At 42.5% G+C, this 20,401-nt stretch overlaps 1 protein-coding gene across 3 annotated transcripts in view; it reads left to right on the plus strand.

Annotated features, from left to right (window-relative positions):
- Positions 1-20,401, plus strand: part of LAMA2 (laminin subunit alpha 2) — a 580,308-nt gene that overhangs the window by 430,378 nt on the left and 129,529 nt on the right. For all 3 annotated transcript variants that reach the window (XM_041737419.1, XM_041737425.1, XM_041737408.1), the window contains 2 exons: positions 101-243; positions 3,898-3,996. In XM_041737419.1, coding sequence (XP_041593353.1) covers positions 101-243; positions 3,898-3,996 — 242 coding nt within the window. The remainder of the gene's footprint in view (positions 1-100; positions 244-3,897; positions 3,997-20,401) is intronic.

The raw sequence follows: 20,401 nt of genomic DNA on the forward strand, positions 1-20,401 counted from the left end.
ATTATACTTGGGCCATAAAATATTTCATAGCTGAAATCTTTGAACATCTGCCCAGGATACTTAACAGAAGTAAATATTCTATGTCGTTTCCCTCTTACAGTTTGTGGAGATGAATGCACGGGCCTCCTTCTTGATGACTTGGCTCGCCTGGAGCAGATGGCCATGAGTATCAACCTCACCGGCCCACTGCCCGCCCCATATAAAATGCTGTATGGTCTCGAAAATGTGACTCAAGAACTAAAGGTAGGTTGAAGCAGTCCAGCAAGAGCCAGGGAAAAGAGTACAGAAGTTTCCCAGGGGGCAGTGGCCAGAGTGGATAAATATGCTTCACATTGCCCCAAATCAAGGCAAGCAGCCAGTAGAGAAATTCAAAGACTTTCTGAACCAGTGTTTTTCAAATTTAATGTCATAATATACAGATTGCTATTAAGGGAAAGAGGCTTATATACCCTCAGTGCTTGGCCTAAATCAGCTTTATTATGTTACTAAAATATGTACACACATAAAATCAGGTATAGTTCCCTAATACTTATAGCTCTATAAGATCAAAACACTTTAATCCTTACAAAAGCCAAAGAAACTCAATAAAATTAAAATTAAAAACATTAATATAAAATAATAGATGATTTTTGCTGAAAGCAAATTGCTACTTGCGACAAGAATCTGCTCCTGACTGCTTCCGCACAGGTTCATTCATCAGTCTGTTACATGTAACTCCTACCTTTCTACGATATGAACTATGGAGCCCCTTGCAAGGAGTGCAAAAGTGACATTTGGCATCACTTGACAAGTTCACATGATTTATGTGCGCAATCTGCCACATGATCAGACATGCGTGCAGAGGTAGGTGCTGAGATCAGGTGGCCAGATCCATCTCTCCAGTGCCCAGCTTGAGTTCCAGAAATGCTTACATTAACATTTAAGCTTTGTGTCAAAATGAAAACACAAGATTAAAATTTTGTACTAGAGAGCTAGCAGACCTTTGAAGACAGTCCAACAAGAACAAATTTGAAAAACACTAATCTAAGATATTGTTAAAACTTTCGGTAGTTGGTGGGAAAGGAGGAAATGTTAAGGAAATTGAGATCTCATCTAATGAAAAAAAGATGGAAAGTGACTATCAGTATGCTATCGGTCAATGATCAGGGATTTTTTGAGAAATTCTAGGACGCTTCGGTATTGCACTTGGTTCCCTGGGAGTTTCATGGCTCCTATACTGTGGTCACTACCCTTGGGAAGCTTATAGTCTATGTGGTTAAAGCAATAATTAAACAATAAAAATAATCACCATGTGCTTTATCAAAATCTGACTTACAATGTTGTATGATGATTGGAGAAACAGGTAATATTTGGAGCAACCAGGGAACACATTATTAATGAGAGTGTAATTTGTGTTGGAACTTAAAGGATAGATACAATTCTCATAGGCAGAGAAATGTTGGCAAGGAGTGGAGGAAAAAAAATCTAAGATTTATTCAGTCGGCACTGGCAGATGCTCCTGTAGGGAGTATGTTCTGTAATCTGGGCCATGGCCTTGAAGGAAGGTATTATTATTCCTATTTTCCAGAAGAGGAAACCAGTCATGATGACGGCAAAAATAACAAACACTTACGGATGAGTATCTCTGTGCAAAGCAATTAACTGACTAACGTCTAACATGAATTATCGTACACAAATCTTACAGAAACTGCAAGAGGAGGGAAAGAAGTAGCATATTATCCATGTTTTTTTTTTCAGGTAGGGAAATAAAACACAGAAAAGTTAAACGTGAGACTCAAAATCACATGGCTACTAGAGGGCAGAGGCAGGATTTGAATAGAGGCTCTATGACTTTGGGACCGATGGGAAGGAAACTAGCTTTGTAAAGCTCAGAGAGACAAAGTAACTTGCCTGGAAGGGCCCAGGCTGCCAGCGATGAGGCCTCCCTGGCCCTAGCCTCATACCCTTGCCATTGAGTCTAAGAGAGCATGTGAGCAGAGGCGGAGCTGTGAATTCCAGGGCCCTTCACAGGTTCAAGGACAGGCATGCTAGTGGAGGACAAGGCTAGAACCTCTAGTGTGGACGACAACCTGAAAAGCTAGCCAGAGGAATCTGTACCTTGTAGGCCTCATATTCAGAAACGTGAGTTGTAATAAGGACGATGCTAACCGGTTACTGTCCTTAGTCCCCGCTCGTCCACGGTTTCAGTTACCCTGGGTCAGCCGTGGTTCACCAGCAGAGGACCCTCCTCCTCCTTATCATCAGGAGCTCAGTAGTAGCCGAGTGCTATGTCACAGGGCCTCGCACTGGAGGCGTTTTATCATCTCACTTCCTCACAAGATGGGTGAGTACCATCCAGTGAGATATTTTGTGAGAGGGAGAGACTACATTCCCATAACTTTTATTGCAGCATAGTCTTTATAACTGTTCTATTTTATTATTGTCATTAATCTTTTAATGTGCCTAATTTATGAATTAAACTTTATCATAAAAAAATTAAAAAATAAATTTTATCATAGGCTCATATATAGGGGAAAAAAACAGATATACAGGCTTCGATACTACCAGCAGTTTCAGGCATCTCGGGGGTATTCCCCGTGCACGTGGGAGGCTTACTATACATGGAAAGAATGAAGAGAAAGGAGATTAAACCAGAAAAGCAGATACTCCAGCAGGACATAAACAGTGTTTAAAATTATACACAAACACTGGCCGAAATAGTGAAAGGCCCTAGTGGAAGAGCGTTTTAATCTGTGGCCACCACTGAAGCCAAGAGATACAGTCCTCTGTCTCCTGAGGGCTGGCCGAGTGTTGGTCAGAACAACCTTGATTTTCCTTAAGTTCCAGTCTTTCTTGACTGCGTGTTAGTGTTGTTCTTCTACAATTTATTTAACACCTAGATACTTGGGGCCCCATTTTGACACTTAAAAATGGTAAGCAAGTTATTTCACCTCCTTGTTCAATGTCACTGCTCTCTCTGGTTCCAGCTGGAGAGCCCTCAGAACAGCCTTTGGACATGTCTCCATAAAGAGGGTAATAGAAATGAGTTGGAATATTTGGGTCCATGCGAGGTGTTCTGGGGCAGATGTAAGGAAGCAGGGACGTGGGCTGGATTGGGTGCTATTAGGAAGTGGGGGTACTGGATTGTTCTAACAGAAATTATGTAGAAGGGGGGAGTAACAGAGAAGCTAAAGCTGTGATGACCCAGATTCAACAGCAGATGGACTTCCGATAACTTTGTGGTCTGCACAGAGACCACATTTGGTCCAGATTTGGGTGCGTGTAGACGATATTATGGAGTGGCCTCTTTTTTTTCATTCATCACTGTCACAGGGCGACCCCGTGTAACATCACTGTTCTGTGACATTGACTGTGTTCAACGGAGGGAAACGGCCTCCCTGTGAGTGCCAAGCCTGCTCCTCCAGCGTCAAGACAGGCCGGTTGGTTAGCGCCCGGCCAGGTCCCTCCGTCAGAGGCTCCCGCGCTCGCTCTTTCCCGGAGGCTGTATCCCTGTCGGTGGAGACGGGGGCCTTGAGCAGCCGGCTGGGTTCCTCTGGACTCTGCCTCCCTACTGGCCACGTGATCTTGTGCAGGCCTTACCTTCCTTTGAGCCGAAGTCTCCTCAGACACAAACAAAATAACATTTACCTCACAGCACAGTTGGGAGAACTGAGTGAGAAACGCAGCAAAGCCAGCCCGGCCCGGAGCAGTGTCTCCGTAGTGACCATTGGCCCGTGGGCCGGGGTGGCCCGCAGAGGCCTCGTCCCCGTGTGCCCAGCCGCCGCGGTCTCATGTTTCCCTTGAAGGGCGAGAAGGCGAAACACGCTGTAGGTCAAGGAAAGCCGCTGTGTTAGACGCGCAGGCCCGTGACGGCTGCAGAACCCTTGGCTCATCTGTGTCGGCCACACTCTCTTCCAGCACCTGCTCTCCCCGCAGCGGGCGCCTGAGCGGCTCATCCAGCTGGCGGAGGGCGACCTGGACACGCTCGTGGCGGAGATGAGTGAGCTTCTGACCAGGGTAGGTGGGGGTCGTGGGTCCTCTCACCGCGACGGATCGGGCCCACTGAGGCAATTTCCTCAGATTCCTGAGGTGGCAACCGTGTTGTTTCTCGTGCCCTGCTTCACGAGTGGGGCAGATGCCCTTGCCTTGCTCCCTCCCCAGACAAAGCCCAAGGCTTGCAGCATCACAGGAGGCCTTGACACCTGTGTCAGGGGGGCGGCTGGCCAGAGCCGGGTGACCGCTACGTTTTGAAAATGCTGTCTGGGCATGTGGTGAGCGTTCATGGGTCTCGAAGGCCCGAGCCCTGCCTTTGGCGGAGCCTGGAAAAGGAAAAGCAGCCGCCGGACGCTGGCGACTCGGCCTGGTGTCTGCGTGGGGACAGGGACACAGGCCGAGCGGTGCCCCTGGCCTGGGCGACGCCGGGACCCGAGGCATTCAGGGCCCTTGGAAAAGTCAGAATGGAAGGTCTGTGGCCCATCTATTAGGCTTTGTCAGGGTGTTTTATTTATTTTATTTATTTAATTATTATTTATTATTTATTTATGTTTTTTTTTACTGGTGTTCAATTTGCCAACATCTAGCACAACACCCGGTGCTCCTGTCAAGTGCCCCCCTCAGTGCCCGTCACCCAGTCACCCCCACCCCCCGCCCACCTCCCCTTCCACCCCCCTTAGTTTGTTCCCCAGGGTTAAGAGGAGTCTCTCATGCTGCCTCCCTTTCTGATATTTCCCACTCATTTTCTCTCCTTTCCCTTTATTCCTTTTCACTAATTTCTCATTCACAAATGAATGAGACCCTATAATGTCTGTCATCCTCCGACTGACTGACTTCACTCCGCATCACACCCTGCAGGCCTGTCGTCCTGTCTGGGGTTCAGGCTTTGCAAACGGCCAGAGGCTGAAGCTTCTTCCTGCGAGGAGGCCGCCGCTGAAAACAGCAGAGAGCCCGCCATCGTGTGGCCGCAGGCAGGCACGGCGGAGGCTCAGGGCCTCGGCGAGCCTTCCACCGCCAACCAATGGAGCTGGAAAGTTCCTACATAGGAGCTGGTGTGGTTTTGCTTGCTTGTTTGCTTAAGAACAGGCGCCTCAGGCCTTGAGGATGAGAAGAGCCACCAGCGGCCACACAATCCACCAGAGCCAGGCCCCGCGGAGCACCGAGCCCTTCCGCACTGCCCCGGGCATCCCGCCGGCCTCCTGGCCATGCTCAGCAGCGGCCCTGAGCTCACACACAGCGCGCTGGGCATTTTCAGAATCTTGCACCGGCGAGATACAGAATTCCTTGCCAGATCTAGTTAGACATCAACTAGAGGAAGGAGTACATTACCTCATGTTAATTTAATAGTTGGTCATTTTGTATGTGTTACGTAAATACAGCTAAATATGACATTTTAGGGGCGCCTGGGTGGTTCAGGCAGTTAAGCATCTACCTTTGATTCAGGTCATGTTCTCAGGGTCCTGGGATCGAGCCCCACTCCCAGGGCCCTGCTCGGCGGGGCGTCTGCTTCTCCCTCTGCCTCTGCTGCTCCACCCACTCATTATCTCTCTCTCTCTCTCACACACACACACTCATTCTCAAATACACTCTTAAAAAAAATTTTAGACTTATCATAGCAAACAAAGTGAACTCAACAAGCACTTACGAATGTTCCCCTGCGCTGAGTGTTTGCAGATGAAAGATATAAATGAAGCCCAGTCTTTGTCTTCAAGGAACTTCAGTCTAGTTTCTGTGTGTGTGTGTGTGTGTGTGTTTACATATGTGTTTAGACGTGGGGAGGGAGATATGGGACGACTGCGTGCACACATATAGTAAAGCATGAAGTAAAATATAGGAATAAGAAATGTACCTGAGAAACACAAGTGGAATAATCTCTACAAGGGTAAGTAGAGAAAATTCCATGGAACAGGGACATTTCATTTACTCATTCATTTTATTGATACTCATTGAGCATCTACCGTGTTCTAGGTACTTTGGCAGAATGACAGACACGGGGAACAGAGGAATAAGCAAAAGTGACACAAGCTTTGCTCTCATTGATCTGATTACAGCCTAATGAGCCACACCTGGAAACACAAAAAATGTTTTACGAGGACACTCCGACCTTTATGATGTCTTAGCCTACATGTTTTCCTCTCTTCAGCAGGCTCTCCCGTACTGAATACATCTTTAAAAATAGACTTAATATGTTAGAGAGGTTTAAGGCTAAAAGCAAAGGTTGGACTGTACAGACGGTTCCCATATACCCCCAACCCTATAATACATAGTTTCCCCATTATTAACACCCCCCACCCCCAGAGTGGAACAATTGTTACCGTGAGTGAGGCCGCATTGACTATCATTCAGAGCTCGCCATGTACTTTGTGGTTCACTCATGGTGTCATACATTCTGTACGTTTTCAGAAATGTTTAGTGATTCGTCTTCCTCATGATCGTATCAGAGAGTAGTTTCACTGTCCTAAAAACCCTCTGTGCTCCACCACTCAATCCCTCTCCCCTCTCATTTCCTCTCATACTCCTGGCAAACAGATCCTTGTACTGTCTCTATTGCTTTGCCTTTTCCAGAGTATCATGTAGTTGGAATCACATGGTAGGTAGCCTTTTTGCATGGCCTTCTTGCATTCTGTAATACACATTTGAGCTTCCCCATGTCTTTTCATGGTTTGATTGCTCGCTTCTTTTTTAGCACTGACTAATATTTTCCAGTGTCTGGTTGTACCAGTTTATTCATCCATTCACCTACTAAAGGACATTCTGTTTGCTTCCAAGTTTGGGCAGCATGAAAAAAGCTACTGTAAACATTTGAGTATGTAAGTTTTCAGTTCATTTTTGTAAATACCAAGGAGCTCAACTGGTGGATCATATGAGGAAAGTATGTTTGGTTTTGTGACGAATCATCAAACCGTCTTCCAAAGTGGTGGTACCATTTTGCATCTCATCAGCAATGCGTTAGAGTTCCAGTTGTCCAGCTCTTCACGAGCATTTGGTGTTGTCAGTGTTTTGAATTCTGGCCCCCCTCATATGTATGGAGTTGTATCTCCTTGTTTTAATTTATAGTTCCCTAATGATACGTGATGCTGAGCATCTTCTTGTGCTTATTTGCCACCTGTACGTGTATCGTCTTCGGTGGGCTGTCTGTTCAGGTCTTGCTGTGGACAAAGTGTTTGTCTCCTCCAAAATTCCTATGTTGAAATTCTAACCACCAGGGTGGTGATAATAGGAAGTGAGTACTTTGAGCAGTGATTAGGTCATGAGTGTGGAGCCCTCGGGAATGGAATTAGTGCCGCTTTAAAAGGAACCCCTATAGAGGAGAGATTCTTTTCCCCCTCGTTGCCTTATGAGGATACAGTGGAAAATGGTACTAGGCAATGAGTCCTCACCAGGCACCTAATCTGCTGGGGACTTGATCTTGCACGTCCCAGTCTCCAGAACTATGAGAAATAAACTTTAGTTGCTATAAGCTACCTATTATGTAGTATTTGGTTATGGTAGCCTGGATGTCCTAGAACAAGTCTTTTCATTTTTTTGTTTGTGTTGTTACTCTTATTATTGAGCTTTAAGAGGTCTTTGTATGTTTTGGATCATAGCTCTCTATCAGATAGTCTTTTGAAAATATTTTTCCCCAATCTGTAGCTTGCTTTCTCTTTCCCTTGCCAGTGTCTTTCACAATGCAGAAGTTTTTTATTTTAATGAAGTCCAGCTTATCAATTATTTCTTTCATGGATTATGCCTTTGGTGTTGTATCTAAAAGTGGTCCCCATATTCAAGGTCATCTAGATTTTCTCCTATGTTATTTTCTAGGTGTTTTATAGTTTTGTATTTTATATGTAGGTCTATTATCCAATCTCAGTTCATTCCAATACTCTTTTTAAATAAACTTGTTATTTTAGAATAGTTTTAGATTTATAGAAAAGTTAAAAGATGATAGAGATTTCCTCTATACTCCATATCTAGTTTCCCCTACTGTTAATTTCTTGGTATGGTATGTCTGTCACAGCTAATGAACCAGCATTGATTCATCATTATTAATCAAAAACTGTATTTTATTCAGATTTCTTCAGTTTTCATGTAAGGTCTTTATATTATTCCAGAATCCAATCCAGGATACTGAGTTACACTTCGTCATCGTGTCTTCTTAGGCTAGGGACTGAGATTCAGACAGTCCTTATTTCTGGTGATGTTGGTAGTTGTGACAAGCTCGTATATTTTGTGGATTATCCCTCAGTTGGGGTTTGTCTCATGTTTTTGTGATCAATATGGAGTTATGGGGTTTTGTGGGAAATACCAAAGAGATAAAGTACCATTTTTATCATTTCATCATTTTTATTACCTCAAATTAAGAACCCGTGCAATCAATACATCATATTATCTTAATAACCTGGCTAAGTTAATGTTTGCCAGATTCTTCACTGTAAAGTTACTCCTTTTCCAAGACCATTTTTATCTGGGCATTCTAAAGATCTTATAACACAAAAAGCCTAGAGAGTAAGGCTGCTGAAAGCAAAGATCTCCTCATTGAAGTGAGGATGGGGGGGAAATGGAAATCCTCATGTATAAATGAATCTTGTCTCTAGCACATTTATAATTAGAAACATAACTGCCATGGAGACCCTCAATACTCAAGTCAACATGATCAGTTCTTCCTCTGTGGTCAAGCCATATGATAATCAAAAGATGAATTGATATATAGAGAGAGCCATCACCAGAAGGCGAGATGGCTAAAATATCCGATAGTATCCACCAGCACCTTTATCTGAGGACCGTGAAAGATCCAGTATCAATCCACCAGAGACTGAGAAGTCCCGTAGCCATGACTTCCACGGCTGCATTACAGGGACAGTGCCTTAAACTAGGAGCCCACATAAGCCCACATGCCTTAAACTTGGGGCCAAGTCTCACTCCCACAGGCTGTGATGTAACTGGCCTGAGGTGCAGTGAGCCCGCTGCCATTGTCAAGAGCTCTTTGGACGATTCGGATGTCAGCCATGGCTGAAACTATTGAGAGTTGTAGTTGCCTGATAGTTCCAGCTCCCTTTTTATTGGAAAGTTCTTCCTCTGGTATAGCCAATCTTTTTGATCCTCCTTTTTTTTTTTCTTTCTGGTTTGTTAGATGACCAGTTGTTCTCTAACACCTTCTGTAGATTTTTTAAAGCATTTGGTGAGCCTCATCCTACAGTGCTGAGGTAGGTGTTGCCCTTTTTCTTTCAAGTGCTTATATATTTTATGCTCATTTTTTCCAGGAGCAAACTAGTTCTCTAACAACCTTTATAAAGAGAATCCAATTCCTCCCCAAACTAACACTTAACGTGTATTTTATGTAACTTAGTTCGCAAATATTACATAGGCCAAATATTACATAATCATATATCTCTCCCAGTGTATTTTGATTTATTACTATTTGATCTCCCTCTTGGAATATAAGTGCCTTGAACATAGGAATCATATTTAGAATGTCTGAACTGTCCTACAGTATGTGTGAAGACTGAGATGCTTTTAGATGACAACTCCATTTACTCGATAGCTGCTCTCTTCTTAGCTCCCTCTTCTGTTTCTGTTTCATAGCCAAAGTTTTTGAAAGCCTGGGAGACAGGTCTATATTCACTTCTTACTCCACTGAAATTTAGATTTCCTCTCCCAGCTTGCTACTAAAGCTATTTCTAGGAGATAACCAATGACAAGTTGGTCATTAAATCCAATGAAAAGTTTAATTTACTTGAAACCCCAGCAGCAATTGCCATTTTTGAGCCTCCCTTCCTTCTTGATATATTCTCCTCTATTTTTCTCTTAATTCTCTGTCCTTTGATTCTCAGCCTCTTACTCTGCCCATCCGTTAAAAGTTGGTTTCCTTGGGGTACAGTCATCAATCTACATCTCTTCTCACATGTAAGTTCTTTTTTGGGCTTTAATTGCCATGCGTATATTGATGATTCAAAAATCTATATTTTTAAGACAGACTTTATCCTCCTGCTTCAGTCCTAGAAACCTAACTACTACCAATTGGACATCTCAAATGAAACTCATCATCTTCCTCTTAAAACCCATACTTTTTCCTATTTAGAGGATCTCAGGGATTTGTCCTCCAATATTTAGCCAATCTTCTTCCGCAAAATGAATGAGGTACCCTTTACCTTCGTTTTCAACCCAATCCAATTCCATTTCTTTCTATGACCTCTCTTCCTAAACCATATCCAACTCCAGCCAATTATTAAGCATATGACAGAGTGAACTCTCCAAATCACAGACATGATCATGCCACTCTCCTTCAAATTCTACGACAGCTCTCCATTTTACTCAATATGGCATATGATGCTCTCCCACTGTGGTCAGATTCTTGCTTAGCTATGCAGTCTCATCTTTCCCTCAACTCATCATGGTCTGGTTATCTGGACCTTGATGCATTGAATAGATAAGCCAGAAAGCTAGAAATTTTCCTTGGTCCATTTTCTTCCTCATTGTACTCCCACTTATTCAACCCATCAGCAGATGCTTCTTGTCTAGATGTCCTCTCCACTCCTCAGCTCTCATTCAATCTCTGTAATCACTAGTTTGAAATTACCACATTGGCTTTCTAGCTACTCCCCCTGCTTTTACTCTTGTTTTCCTTCCACTCTGTCCTCTACAGTGTAGCACTTTAGCTATTGCAAATTTGACGATGTCCCCCGAGTGCTTAAGCTCTTTCTCCCAACTTCTCATTGCTCTTGGGTTAAAGGTTCACATCCTCTTGTTGGCCTCATCTCCTGCCATCACAGCTTCTGGCCATACTGCCTTTCAGTTACCTCACCCCATCACAGAGCTTGCCCATGTATTTTCACTGGCCTTTGAAGTAAATCACCTTCTCCTATATTTGGTTAACATCTATTAATCCCAGTTCACCTTTCAAACCCCAGCTCATGGAACCCTGCCTTATGAGAGATATTTTAGATGTGATGAGACTCCTCCTATAGCTATTTTATACCACTGTGCTTATTCTTCAGTTTGTAATTATAAATTTATTTTCATGATCATTCAACAAATACCTCTCTACTCTAACAGACTATAGGCTCCAAAAGGGCAGGGGGTATGTCCTTAATTTTTTTTTTTCTCATCATAGTATCACCAATATCATGCACACAATATTTCAGTTATATTTGTTTAATCAACTATGAATAATTTAAATAATAGCATTTGAATAACTAGATGACAGGTGTAAAAACTCAAAATAAGGATTGATATTTAATGTCTCTAAAATACACTAAAATCAGGCATATATTTATAATTATATTCAGTTGGATGTTTTACTTCCTTTGATAAGCATCTCTTAAATGTTTATCTGAGAAAGCTATATAATAAACTGAACTATATAAAATATCAAATATAGCTTTATTTGCATTGTCTTTTACTGCCTATTTAAAATCAAACTTAAATAAAACTTGTTTCTGGAGCATCTGGGTGGTTCAGTCAGTTAAGTGTCTGCCTTCATTCGGCTCAAGTCATGATCCCAGGGTCTTGGGATCGAGCCCTGTTGGGCTCCCTGCTCAATTCAGCATCTGCTTCTCCCTCTCTCTCTGCCCCTCCCCCATTCTCTCTCTCTCTCTCAATCAAATAAGATATTAAAAATAAATAAACAAAAATTGTTTCTAAAATTATGAAACTAGTTTTTAAATGATTTCCGTGCCAACAATATTATATGTCTACCCTATTTATAATTTGAAAAGGTTTAAGTTGCCAATATTTTTTATTTCTGCTATTATATTTTAAAAGAGAGAGAATGCATAACACATCATACTTGTTTTGTTTGGAATTCTTAAAACTGACCCCTGAAATATTTAGGGAGAAATTGCATAGAACTCACCTGTCACCAGAGGGCCACTTGGCTTCTCCCTCTCTCTTTCCTTGTGTGTTGTCTAATGGTTTGTCTGAGGAGTATTTCACTTATACTTAGATATACAAAATTGGTAGCTTTTGAAGATGACCCTTGAGAATATCATGTAAATGATTCCATCTAAAATTTAATTTTAGCAAAAAACCACGTAAGTCTGCAGATGCAAAAGTGGATGGCATCTAAGCAATGTTGTCTATTCACTAGTTAGATTTGCCCCATTAGATTCTAGTTTTAACATAAAGAAGGCACAAAATGAAAGACACTAGTAATATCCCACCAAGAAAATTATGTGCAGATTTCAAGAGGCACAGTGAGAACTGCTTGAGCTAAAGCAAGAAAGTAACAGCTACATTGTTCAGAGGTAAATTAATGCATGCCTAATGGTAATGCATGCTGCCTAATATAAATACTCTAAAAAAAAAAAGAAAAGAAGAAGAAAAATAGAGGGAAAAAATACCACATTCTGTGGACTTGAATGTAAAAAAAGGTAATAAAAGTAGGAGAGAAACACAAGGTACTGCTTAAGGCATCATTTAGAAAGGCAAGCTGGAAAGATTGTGGAACTGAGGTTAGAGGATGTAAAAATAAGAAAATCAAAGACAGAGAATGAAAGGAAGATTGTACGACATAGTAGGATAAATGAGAAGACATTTGTCAAAGACCCAAAGGACAAGATAACAGTGAATAAGAAGGAAGATGACTAAGGGATGGAATGGTAATTTAATAAAATGCAAGAAGACCCAAACTGAATCAGACAGCTCGCTCCTATCACGGAGTATTTAGCGTCCATCTGTGACATTATGGATAGGCTGTCTGGGTGAAACGGAGTGTCATGAATTTCGCTTCTACCATGAGACCACTATCTGTCACCCCTCCCCATAGCTCATAGAGCATTTGTCATAGGCTTCCCTCATGAGTCTCTCTCATGGGTGGTTTTGACAAGGGTGACTCTTCAACTTAATTATTGTGCAATAAGACATGACTTCTAAAAATATGTTCCTATGATGTTCTGATATGGATTCTTAAATATGTTAATTTACTGAAACCTAAAGTTTATACACTTAAAGTACTCCCTGAGCTCAAGCAGTGTCCCTCCTCCCACCCAGAATGCTCAGCTTTTCCATGTATTTTCCTAGTCTTCCCGGATGTTAGCTAAATTAGTGCTTGATATGGACAAAATATAAAGCCGTGAGACAGAAAATTTGTGTTTTTCCCCCAAGTCCGTGTGTGTGTAAGTTCAGATAAGTCACTTAACCACCCCCACACCTTCATTTTCATCAGTGTCAGAATAGGGACTATGCCCTCTGTGCATCTTTATGGCAGGAAGAGTAAATGCGACACAGGTGTATTAGAAGCCCTTCTCAGCACACATATTAACCCAGGGTAGAGCTGAGCCTGACTCACTAGCCCATCTTTTAGAGCACCAATACCACAAGTCCGTGCCTTCCTTGCCAGGAACCTCACATTTCCTCCTCTTATGGAAATGGTCCAGAGGAGCAGCAGCTCTTCTCGTCTCCACGGGGGAAGGCTGGTGTCTTCCTCAGTAAACACTGTGCTGGCCCCAAAGCCAACTGCCTCCTCCCAGCCCCAGCCCTCCTGTGCCAGCATGCCACTTGGCGTGTAATGGTAGGTGATTTTTTTGTATATTTTTTATTGGAGTTTGATTTGCCAACATACAGCATATCACCCAGTACTCATCCCATCAAGTGCCCCCCTCAGTGCCCGTCACCCAGTTACCCCCACCCCCCGCCCACCTCCCCTTCCACAGCCCTTTTTCATTTCCCAGAGTTAGGAGTCTCTCATGTTCAGTCATCTTCACTGATATTTTCACTCATTTTCTTTCCTTTCCTCTTTATTCCCTTTCACTATTTTTTATATTCCCCAAATGAATGAGACCATATAATGTTTGTCCTTCTCCAACTGACTTATTTCACTCAGCATAATACCCTCCAGTTCCATCCACATCGAAACACATGGTGGGTATTTGTCCTTTCTAATGGCTGAGGAATATCCTACTGTATACATAGACCACAGCTTCTCTATCCATCATCTGTCAGTGGACACTGAGGCTCCTTCCACAGATTGGCTATTGTGGACATTGCTGCTGTAAGCATCGGGGTGCAGGTGTCCTGCCGTTTCACTGCATCTGTATCTTTGGGGTAAATCCCCAGCACTGCAATTGCGTAGGGCAGGTTTATTTTTAACTCTTTGAGGAACCTCCACACAGTTTTCCAGAGTGGCTGCACCAGTTCACATTCCCACCCACAGTACAGGAGGGTTCCCCTTTCTCCACATCCTCTCCAACATGTGTTATTTCCTATCTTGTTAATTTTCCCCATTCTCACTGGTGTGAGGTGGGATCTCATTGTGGTTTTGATTTGTATTTCCCTGATGGCCAGTGATGCGGAGCATTTTCTCATGTGCTTGTTGGCCACGTCTATGTCTTCCTCTGTGAGACTTCTGTTCCTGTCTTTTGCCCATTTCATGATTGGATTGTTTGTTTCTTTGCTGTTAAGTTTAATAAGTTATTTATAGATCTTGGCTACTAGCCCTTCATCTGATAGGTCATTTGCAAATACCTTCTCCCATTCTGTACGTTGTCTTTTAGTCTTGTTGAATGTTTCTTTTGCTGTGCAGAACCTTTTTATCTTGATTATTATGTCCCAATAGTTTGTTTTTGCTTTTGTTTCCCTTGCCTTCATGGATGTGTCTTGCAAGAAGTTGCTGTGGCCAAGTTTAAGAAGGGTGTTGCCTGTGTTCTCCTCTAGGATTTTGATGGATTCTTGTCTCACATTTAGATCTTTCATCCATTTTGAGTTTATCTTTGTGTCTGGTGTCAGAGAATGGTCTAGTTTCATTCTTCTGCACATGGCTGTCCAATTTTCCCAGCACCGTCTTTTTTCCATTGGATAGTCTTTCCTGCTTTGTTAAAGGTTAGTTGACCATAGGGTTGAGAGCCCATTTCTGGATTCTCTATTCTGTTCCATTGATCTATGTGTCTGTTTTTGTGCCAGTACCACACTGTCTTGATGAGCACAGCTCTGTAGTACAGCTTGAAATCCGGCATTGTGATGCCCCCAGCTATGGTTTTCTTTTTCAATATTCCCCTGGCTATTTGGGGTCTTTTCTGATTCCACACAAATCTTAAGATGATTTGTTCCAACTCTCTGAAGAAAGTCCATGGTATTTTGATAGGGATTGCACTGAATGTGTCAATGGCCCTGGGTAGCATTGACATTTTCACAATATTAATTCAGCCAATCCATGAGCATGGAATATTTTTCAATCTCTTTGTGTCTTCGTCAATTTCTTTCAGAAGTGTTCTGTAGTTTTTAGGGTATAGATCTTTTACCTCTTTGGTTAGGCTTATTCCTAGGCATCTTATGCTTTTGGGTGCAATTGTAAATGGGATTGACTCCTTAATTTCTCTTTCTTCAGTCTCATTGTTAGTGTAGAGAAATGCCACTGATTTCTGGGCATTGATTTTGCATCCTCCACACTTCCATATGCTGTATGAGTTCTAGCAATCTTGGGGTGAAGTCTTTTGGGTTTTCTATGTAGAGTATCATGTCATCTGCAAAGAGGGAGAGTTTGACTTCTTCTTTGCCAATTTGAATGCCTTTTATTTCTTTCTGTTGTCTGATTGCTGAGGCTAGGACTTCCAGTACTATGTTGAATAGCAGTAGTGAGAGTGGACATCCCTGTCGTGTTCCTGATCTTAGGGGAAAGGCTCCCAGTGCTTCCCCATTGAGAATGATATTTGCTGTGGGCTTTTCGTAGGTGGCTTTTAAGATGCTGAGGGATGTTCCCTCTATCCCTACACTCTGAAGAGTTTTGATCAGGAATGGATGCTGTATTTTGTGAAATGCTTTCTCTGCATCTATTGAGAGGATCATATGGTTCTTGTTTTTTCTCTTGTTGATATGATCTATCATGTTGATTGTTTTTAAAGTGTTGAACCAGCCTTGCATCCCGGGAATAAATCCCACTTGGTCATGGTGAATGATCTTTTTAATGTATTGTTGGATCCTGTTGGCTAGTATCTTGGTGAGAATTTTTGCATCTGTGTTCATCAGGGATATTGGTCTATAATTCTCCTTTTTGGTATGGTCTTTGCCTCATTTTAGGAATTAAAGTGATGCTGGCCTCATAGAACGAGTTTGGAAGTATTCCATCCCTTTCTATCTTTTGGAACAGTTTTAGTAGAATAGGTATTGTTTCTTCTTTAAACGTGTGATAGAATTCCCCTGGGAAGCCATCTGGCCCTGGACTTTTGTGTCTTGGGAGATTTTTGATGACTGCTTCAATTTCCTCCCTGGTTATCGGCCTGTTCAGGTTTTCTATTTCTTCCTGCTCCAGTTTTGGTAGTTTGTGGTTTTCCAGAAATGCATCAATTTCTTCTAGGTTGCCTAATTTATTGGCGTATAGCTGCTTATAATATGTTTTAAAAATTGTGTTTGTATTTTCTTGGTATTAGTTGTGATCTGTCCTTTTTCATTCATGATTTTATTGGAGTCTTTTCTCTTTTGTTTTTAATAAGGCTCGCTAATGGTTTATCTATCTTATTAATTCTTTCAAAGAACCAACTCCTGGTTTTGTTGATCTGTTCTACAGTTCTTCTGGTCTCTATTTCATTGAGTTCTGCTCGAATCTTTATTAACTCTCTTCTGTGTGATGTAGGTTTTATTTGCTGTTCTTTCTCCAGTTCCTTTAGGTGCAAGGTTAACTTGTGTATTTGAGCTTTTTCCATTTTTTTGAGGGATGCTTGTATTGCGATGTATTTCCCTCTTTGGACTGCTTTTGCTGTATCCCAAATATTTTGAATGGTTTTATCTCCATTCTCATTAGTTTCCATGAATCTTTATAATTCTTCTCTAATTTCCTGGTTGAGGAAATTAGCAGGATGCTCTTTTACCTCCACATGTTTGAGTTTCTTACAAATTTCTTCTTATGATTGAGTTTAAGTTTCAAAGCATTATGGTCTGAAAATATGCAGGGAAAAATCCCAGTCTTTTGGTATCGGTTGAGACTTCATTTGTGACCCAGTACCTGGTCTATTCTGGAGAAAGTTCCATATGCACTTGAGAATAATGTATATTCAGTTGCATTTGGATGTAAAGTTCTGTAAATATCTGTGAAATCCATCTGGTCCAGTGTATCATTTAAAGTTCTTGTCTCTTTGGAGATGTTGTGCTTAGAAAATCTGTCATTTGCAGAAAATGTTGTGTTGAAGTCTCCCAGTATTAGTGTATTATTATCCAAGATCTTTTTACTTTGGTTATTAATTGATTGATATACTTGGCAGCTCCCACATTTGGGGCATAAATATTCATGATTGTTAGGTCCTCTTATTGGACAGACCCTTTAAGTATGATATAGTGTCCCTCTTCATCTCTTACTACAGTCTTTGGGATAAACTTTAATTTATCTGATCTGAGGATTGTCACCCCTGCTTTCTTTTGAGGACCATTTGAAGGATAAATCATTCTCCAACCTTTCATTTTCAGGCTATAGGTGTCCTTAGGTCTCAAATGAGTCTCTTGTAGACAGCAAATAGATGGGTCTTGCTTTTTCATCCAATCTGAAACCCTGCGCCTTTTGATGGGATCATTAAGCCCATTCACATTCAGAGTAAGTATTGAAAGATATGAGTTTAGTGTCATCGTAATACCTATTCAGTCCCTGTCTTTGTGAATTGTTTCTTTGGGCTTCCTCTTTCTTTTACAGGGTCCCCCTTAATATTTCTTGCAGAGCTGGTTTGGTGGTCACATATTGTTTCAGTTTCTGCCTATCTTGGAAACTCTTTATCTCTCCTTCTATTCTGAATGAGAGCCTTGCTGGATAAAGTATTATTGGCTGCATGTTCTTCTCACTTCAGACCCTGAATATATCCTGCTGCCCCTTCTGGCCTGCCAGGTCTCTGTGGATGGGTCTGCTGTTAATCTGATATTTCTCCCCATATAAGTTAGGGATCTCTTTTCTCTTGCTGCTTTAGGGATTTTCTCTTTATCTTAGGAATTTGCAAGTTTCACTATTAAATGTTGAGGTGTTGAACGGTTTTTATTGATTTTGGGGAGGGGCGATCTCTCTATATCCTGGATCTGAATGCCTGTTTGCCTCCCCAAATTAGGGAAGTTCTCAGCTATGATTTGTTCAAATACACTTTCTGGTCCTCTGTCCCTCTCGGCGCCGTCTGGAACCCCAGTTAAACGTAGATTTTTCCTCCTGAGGGTGTCATTTATTTCCCTTAACCTTTCCTCATGGTCTTTTCATTGTTTCTCTCTTTTTTCCTCAGCTTCCTTCCTTGCCATCAACTTGTCATCTATGTCACTCACATTTTCTTCCACCTCATTAACCCTCGTCGTTAGGACCTCCAGTTTGGATTGCATCTCATTTAATTGATTTTTAATTTCGGCCTATTAGATCTAGATTCTGCAGTAACAAAGTCTCTAGAGTCCTTTATGCTCTTTTCCAGAGCCACCAGTAGCTTTATAGTTGTGCTTCTGAATTGGCTTTCAGACATTGAATTGTAATCCAAATTTTGTAACTCTGTGGCAGAGAGTACTGTTTTGGATTCTTTCCTTTGTAGTGAGTTCTACTTTCTAGTCATTTTGTTCAGTGCAGAATGGCTAAAAATAAGTTGTACTTGTTAGAAGCGCAAACTCTTCTCTCTGTAGCATTCCAGCTTCTCTCTTTAAATCTCAGGTCGAATTCGTAAGTTTTCAGGATGATTTGAAAGTTATCTAGGTAAGTTGATAGGGACAGGTGACTTGGGGACCTTACTCCTCCACCATCTTGCCCCTCCCCCGCTAATGGCAGGTTTCTACTACCGAGGCCAGTGACAAGAATGCAGCGTGGTTGGGATGGTGGTTGTTGGGACAGCGGGGTCCTCTGCCCAGCTCCCCTCCTAAGCATCAGCGGCAGCTCTTGAGCGCGGGCTTCCAGTTAGGCTCTGAAAAATGCCCAGGAACTGCCCAGCCATCCACATTCACTGGCAAGCACAGCACCTGGCACGAGGCCAGCTTGAAAGGTGCTGGGAAGGCATACAGAAAGATCCTTTTTGGTTCCTCCAACGGGCTTTGGAACTTCAAGGGATTTGTAGTTGGCTTATTATTGTGTTAGCTAATCACTCAATGTCTCCCATGCCCGGCACCCCGAGGAGTAAAATCAGAAATGAAATGACTTAGAGCCTCAGCCCCACAGACAGAGATTAGATAGATATCCAAACACCTCACAAAGTAACTACCCAACATAGTCACAAATGGCGGTAATAATGACAGTTGGTTTTGAAAATCCAAGAAAAGGTCCCGTCCAGATCACCCTGAAGACCCTCCAGCATCAGGACCTCAAGATTGACGTGGACCCCTGCAGGTCAGGGAAAGCTCCATAAGACAAGGTTGAATCAGGAAAGGGGAAACAGGTTCTTGCTGTAGCGGGTCAAAAATTTATTCATTCAGAAAAGCCCTCAGTGCCCATCTTGCTATAAAACAATGTGTAAGTGTTGAGGAACCTCGTGGTGGCAAAGCCTAAAGCCATCGCAGCACAGCGGCAGCTACACCCGGCAATCAGATCCTGCCATGGCATCATGGTTAGCACACACACACACCACGGTTAGCCCCCCCCATGGCACCAAGGTTAGCAACCGCCCCCCACAGTTAGCCCTCCCCACACCACAGTTAGTACCCTCATAGAACCAAGGTTAGAGCCCCTCCCCCCGGGCACCACGGTTAGGCCCCCGCGTGCATCGAGCGGTGCTCGGCTGGGCTGCGCGCACCGGGCAGGTCAGCATGGGACGCAGGTGCAGGTGCGTGTGCACCTGGACGGGGCGGCGATGCTGCAGCAGGTCCGCCCAGTGTGTACGATATTATACAACCAAAAATTGGATTGTTCAGATCGTTATTTCTCCTATGAAACACGAATAACGTTTCCTAGCTTTCACATATTTTTAGTCTATTGAATCCAAACATTTAGTGTCATGACCTGCTTCACATCTAACCCAACACTGATTTCAGAAGGAATCTTTGTGAGGTGCCTAGGTGGCTCAGTTAAAGGTCCAGGTCTTGGTTTCAGCTCAGATCATGATCTCATGGGTTGTGAGATCAAGGCCCTTGGAGGGACCCCTGAGAGTCTCTCCCTCTGCCTGCTCCGCACCCCACGGGCTCTCTGTCTCTTGTACTTTCTCTTTCTAAAATAGATCAAAAAGGGGGAAAAAAAAAAACTCTGTTACCTGGAATCCACTGTCTCTGTTCTATGGCAACACAGAATAATGGCTTTGTGGAATTGGAAAAACAATTGGAGCAACCGTAAACAGAAATGCCAAATTATTGACAGTTACTATTGCTGATTGAAATATGTATAAAATGGATAAGAAAGCCCATTCTTTCAAGCTAAATACCTGGGGGAGGGGCAGGGGAAGGGGAACATCTTAAAATGAAAATCCTATTTGAAAATGTTTTGATCATTGAATGTGAGATCGATCCAACATGATCGGAAGAACTGCGCAAAAACAGGCAGTTATCTTCCTGGTTATGTTTTTTAGTTTGGGGGGAAAAAAACTGGTCAGTGTCC

Source organism: Vulpes lagopus, chromosome 2, assembly GCF_018345385.1.
Source record: "Vulpes lagopus strain Blue_001 chromosome 2, ASM1834538v1, whole genome shotgun sequence".
Lineage (NCBI taxonomy): Eukaryota > Metazoa > Chordata > Mammalia > Carnivora > Canidae > Vulpes > Vulpes lagopus.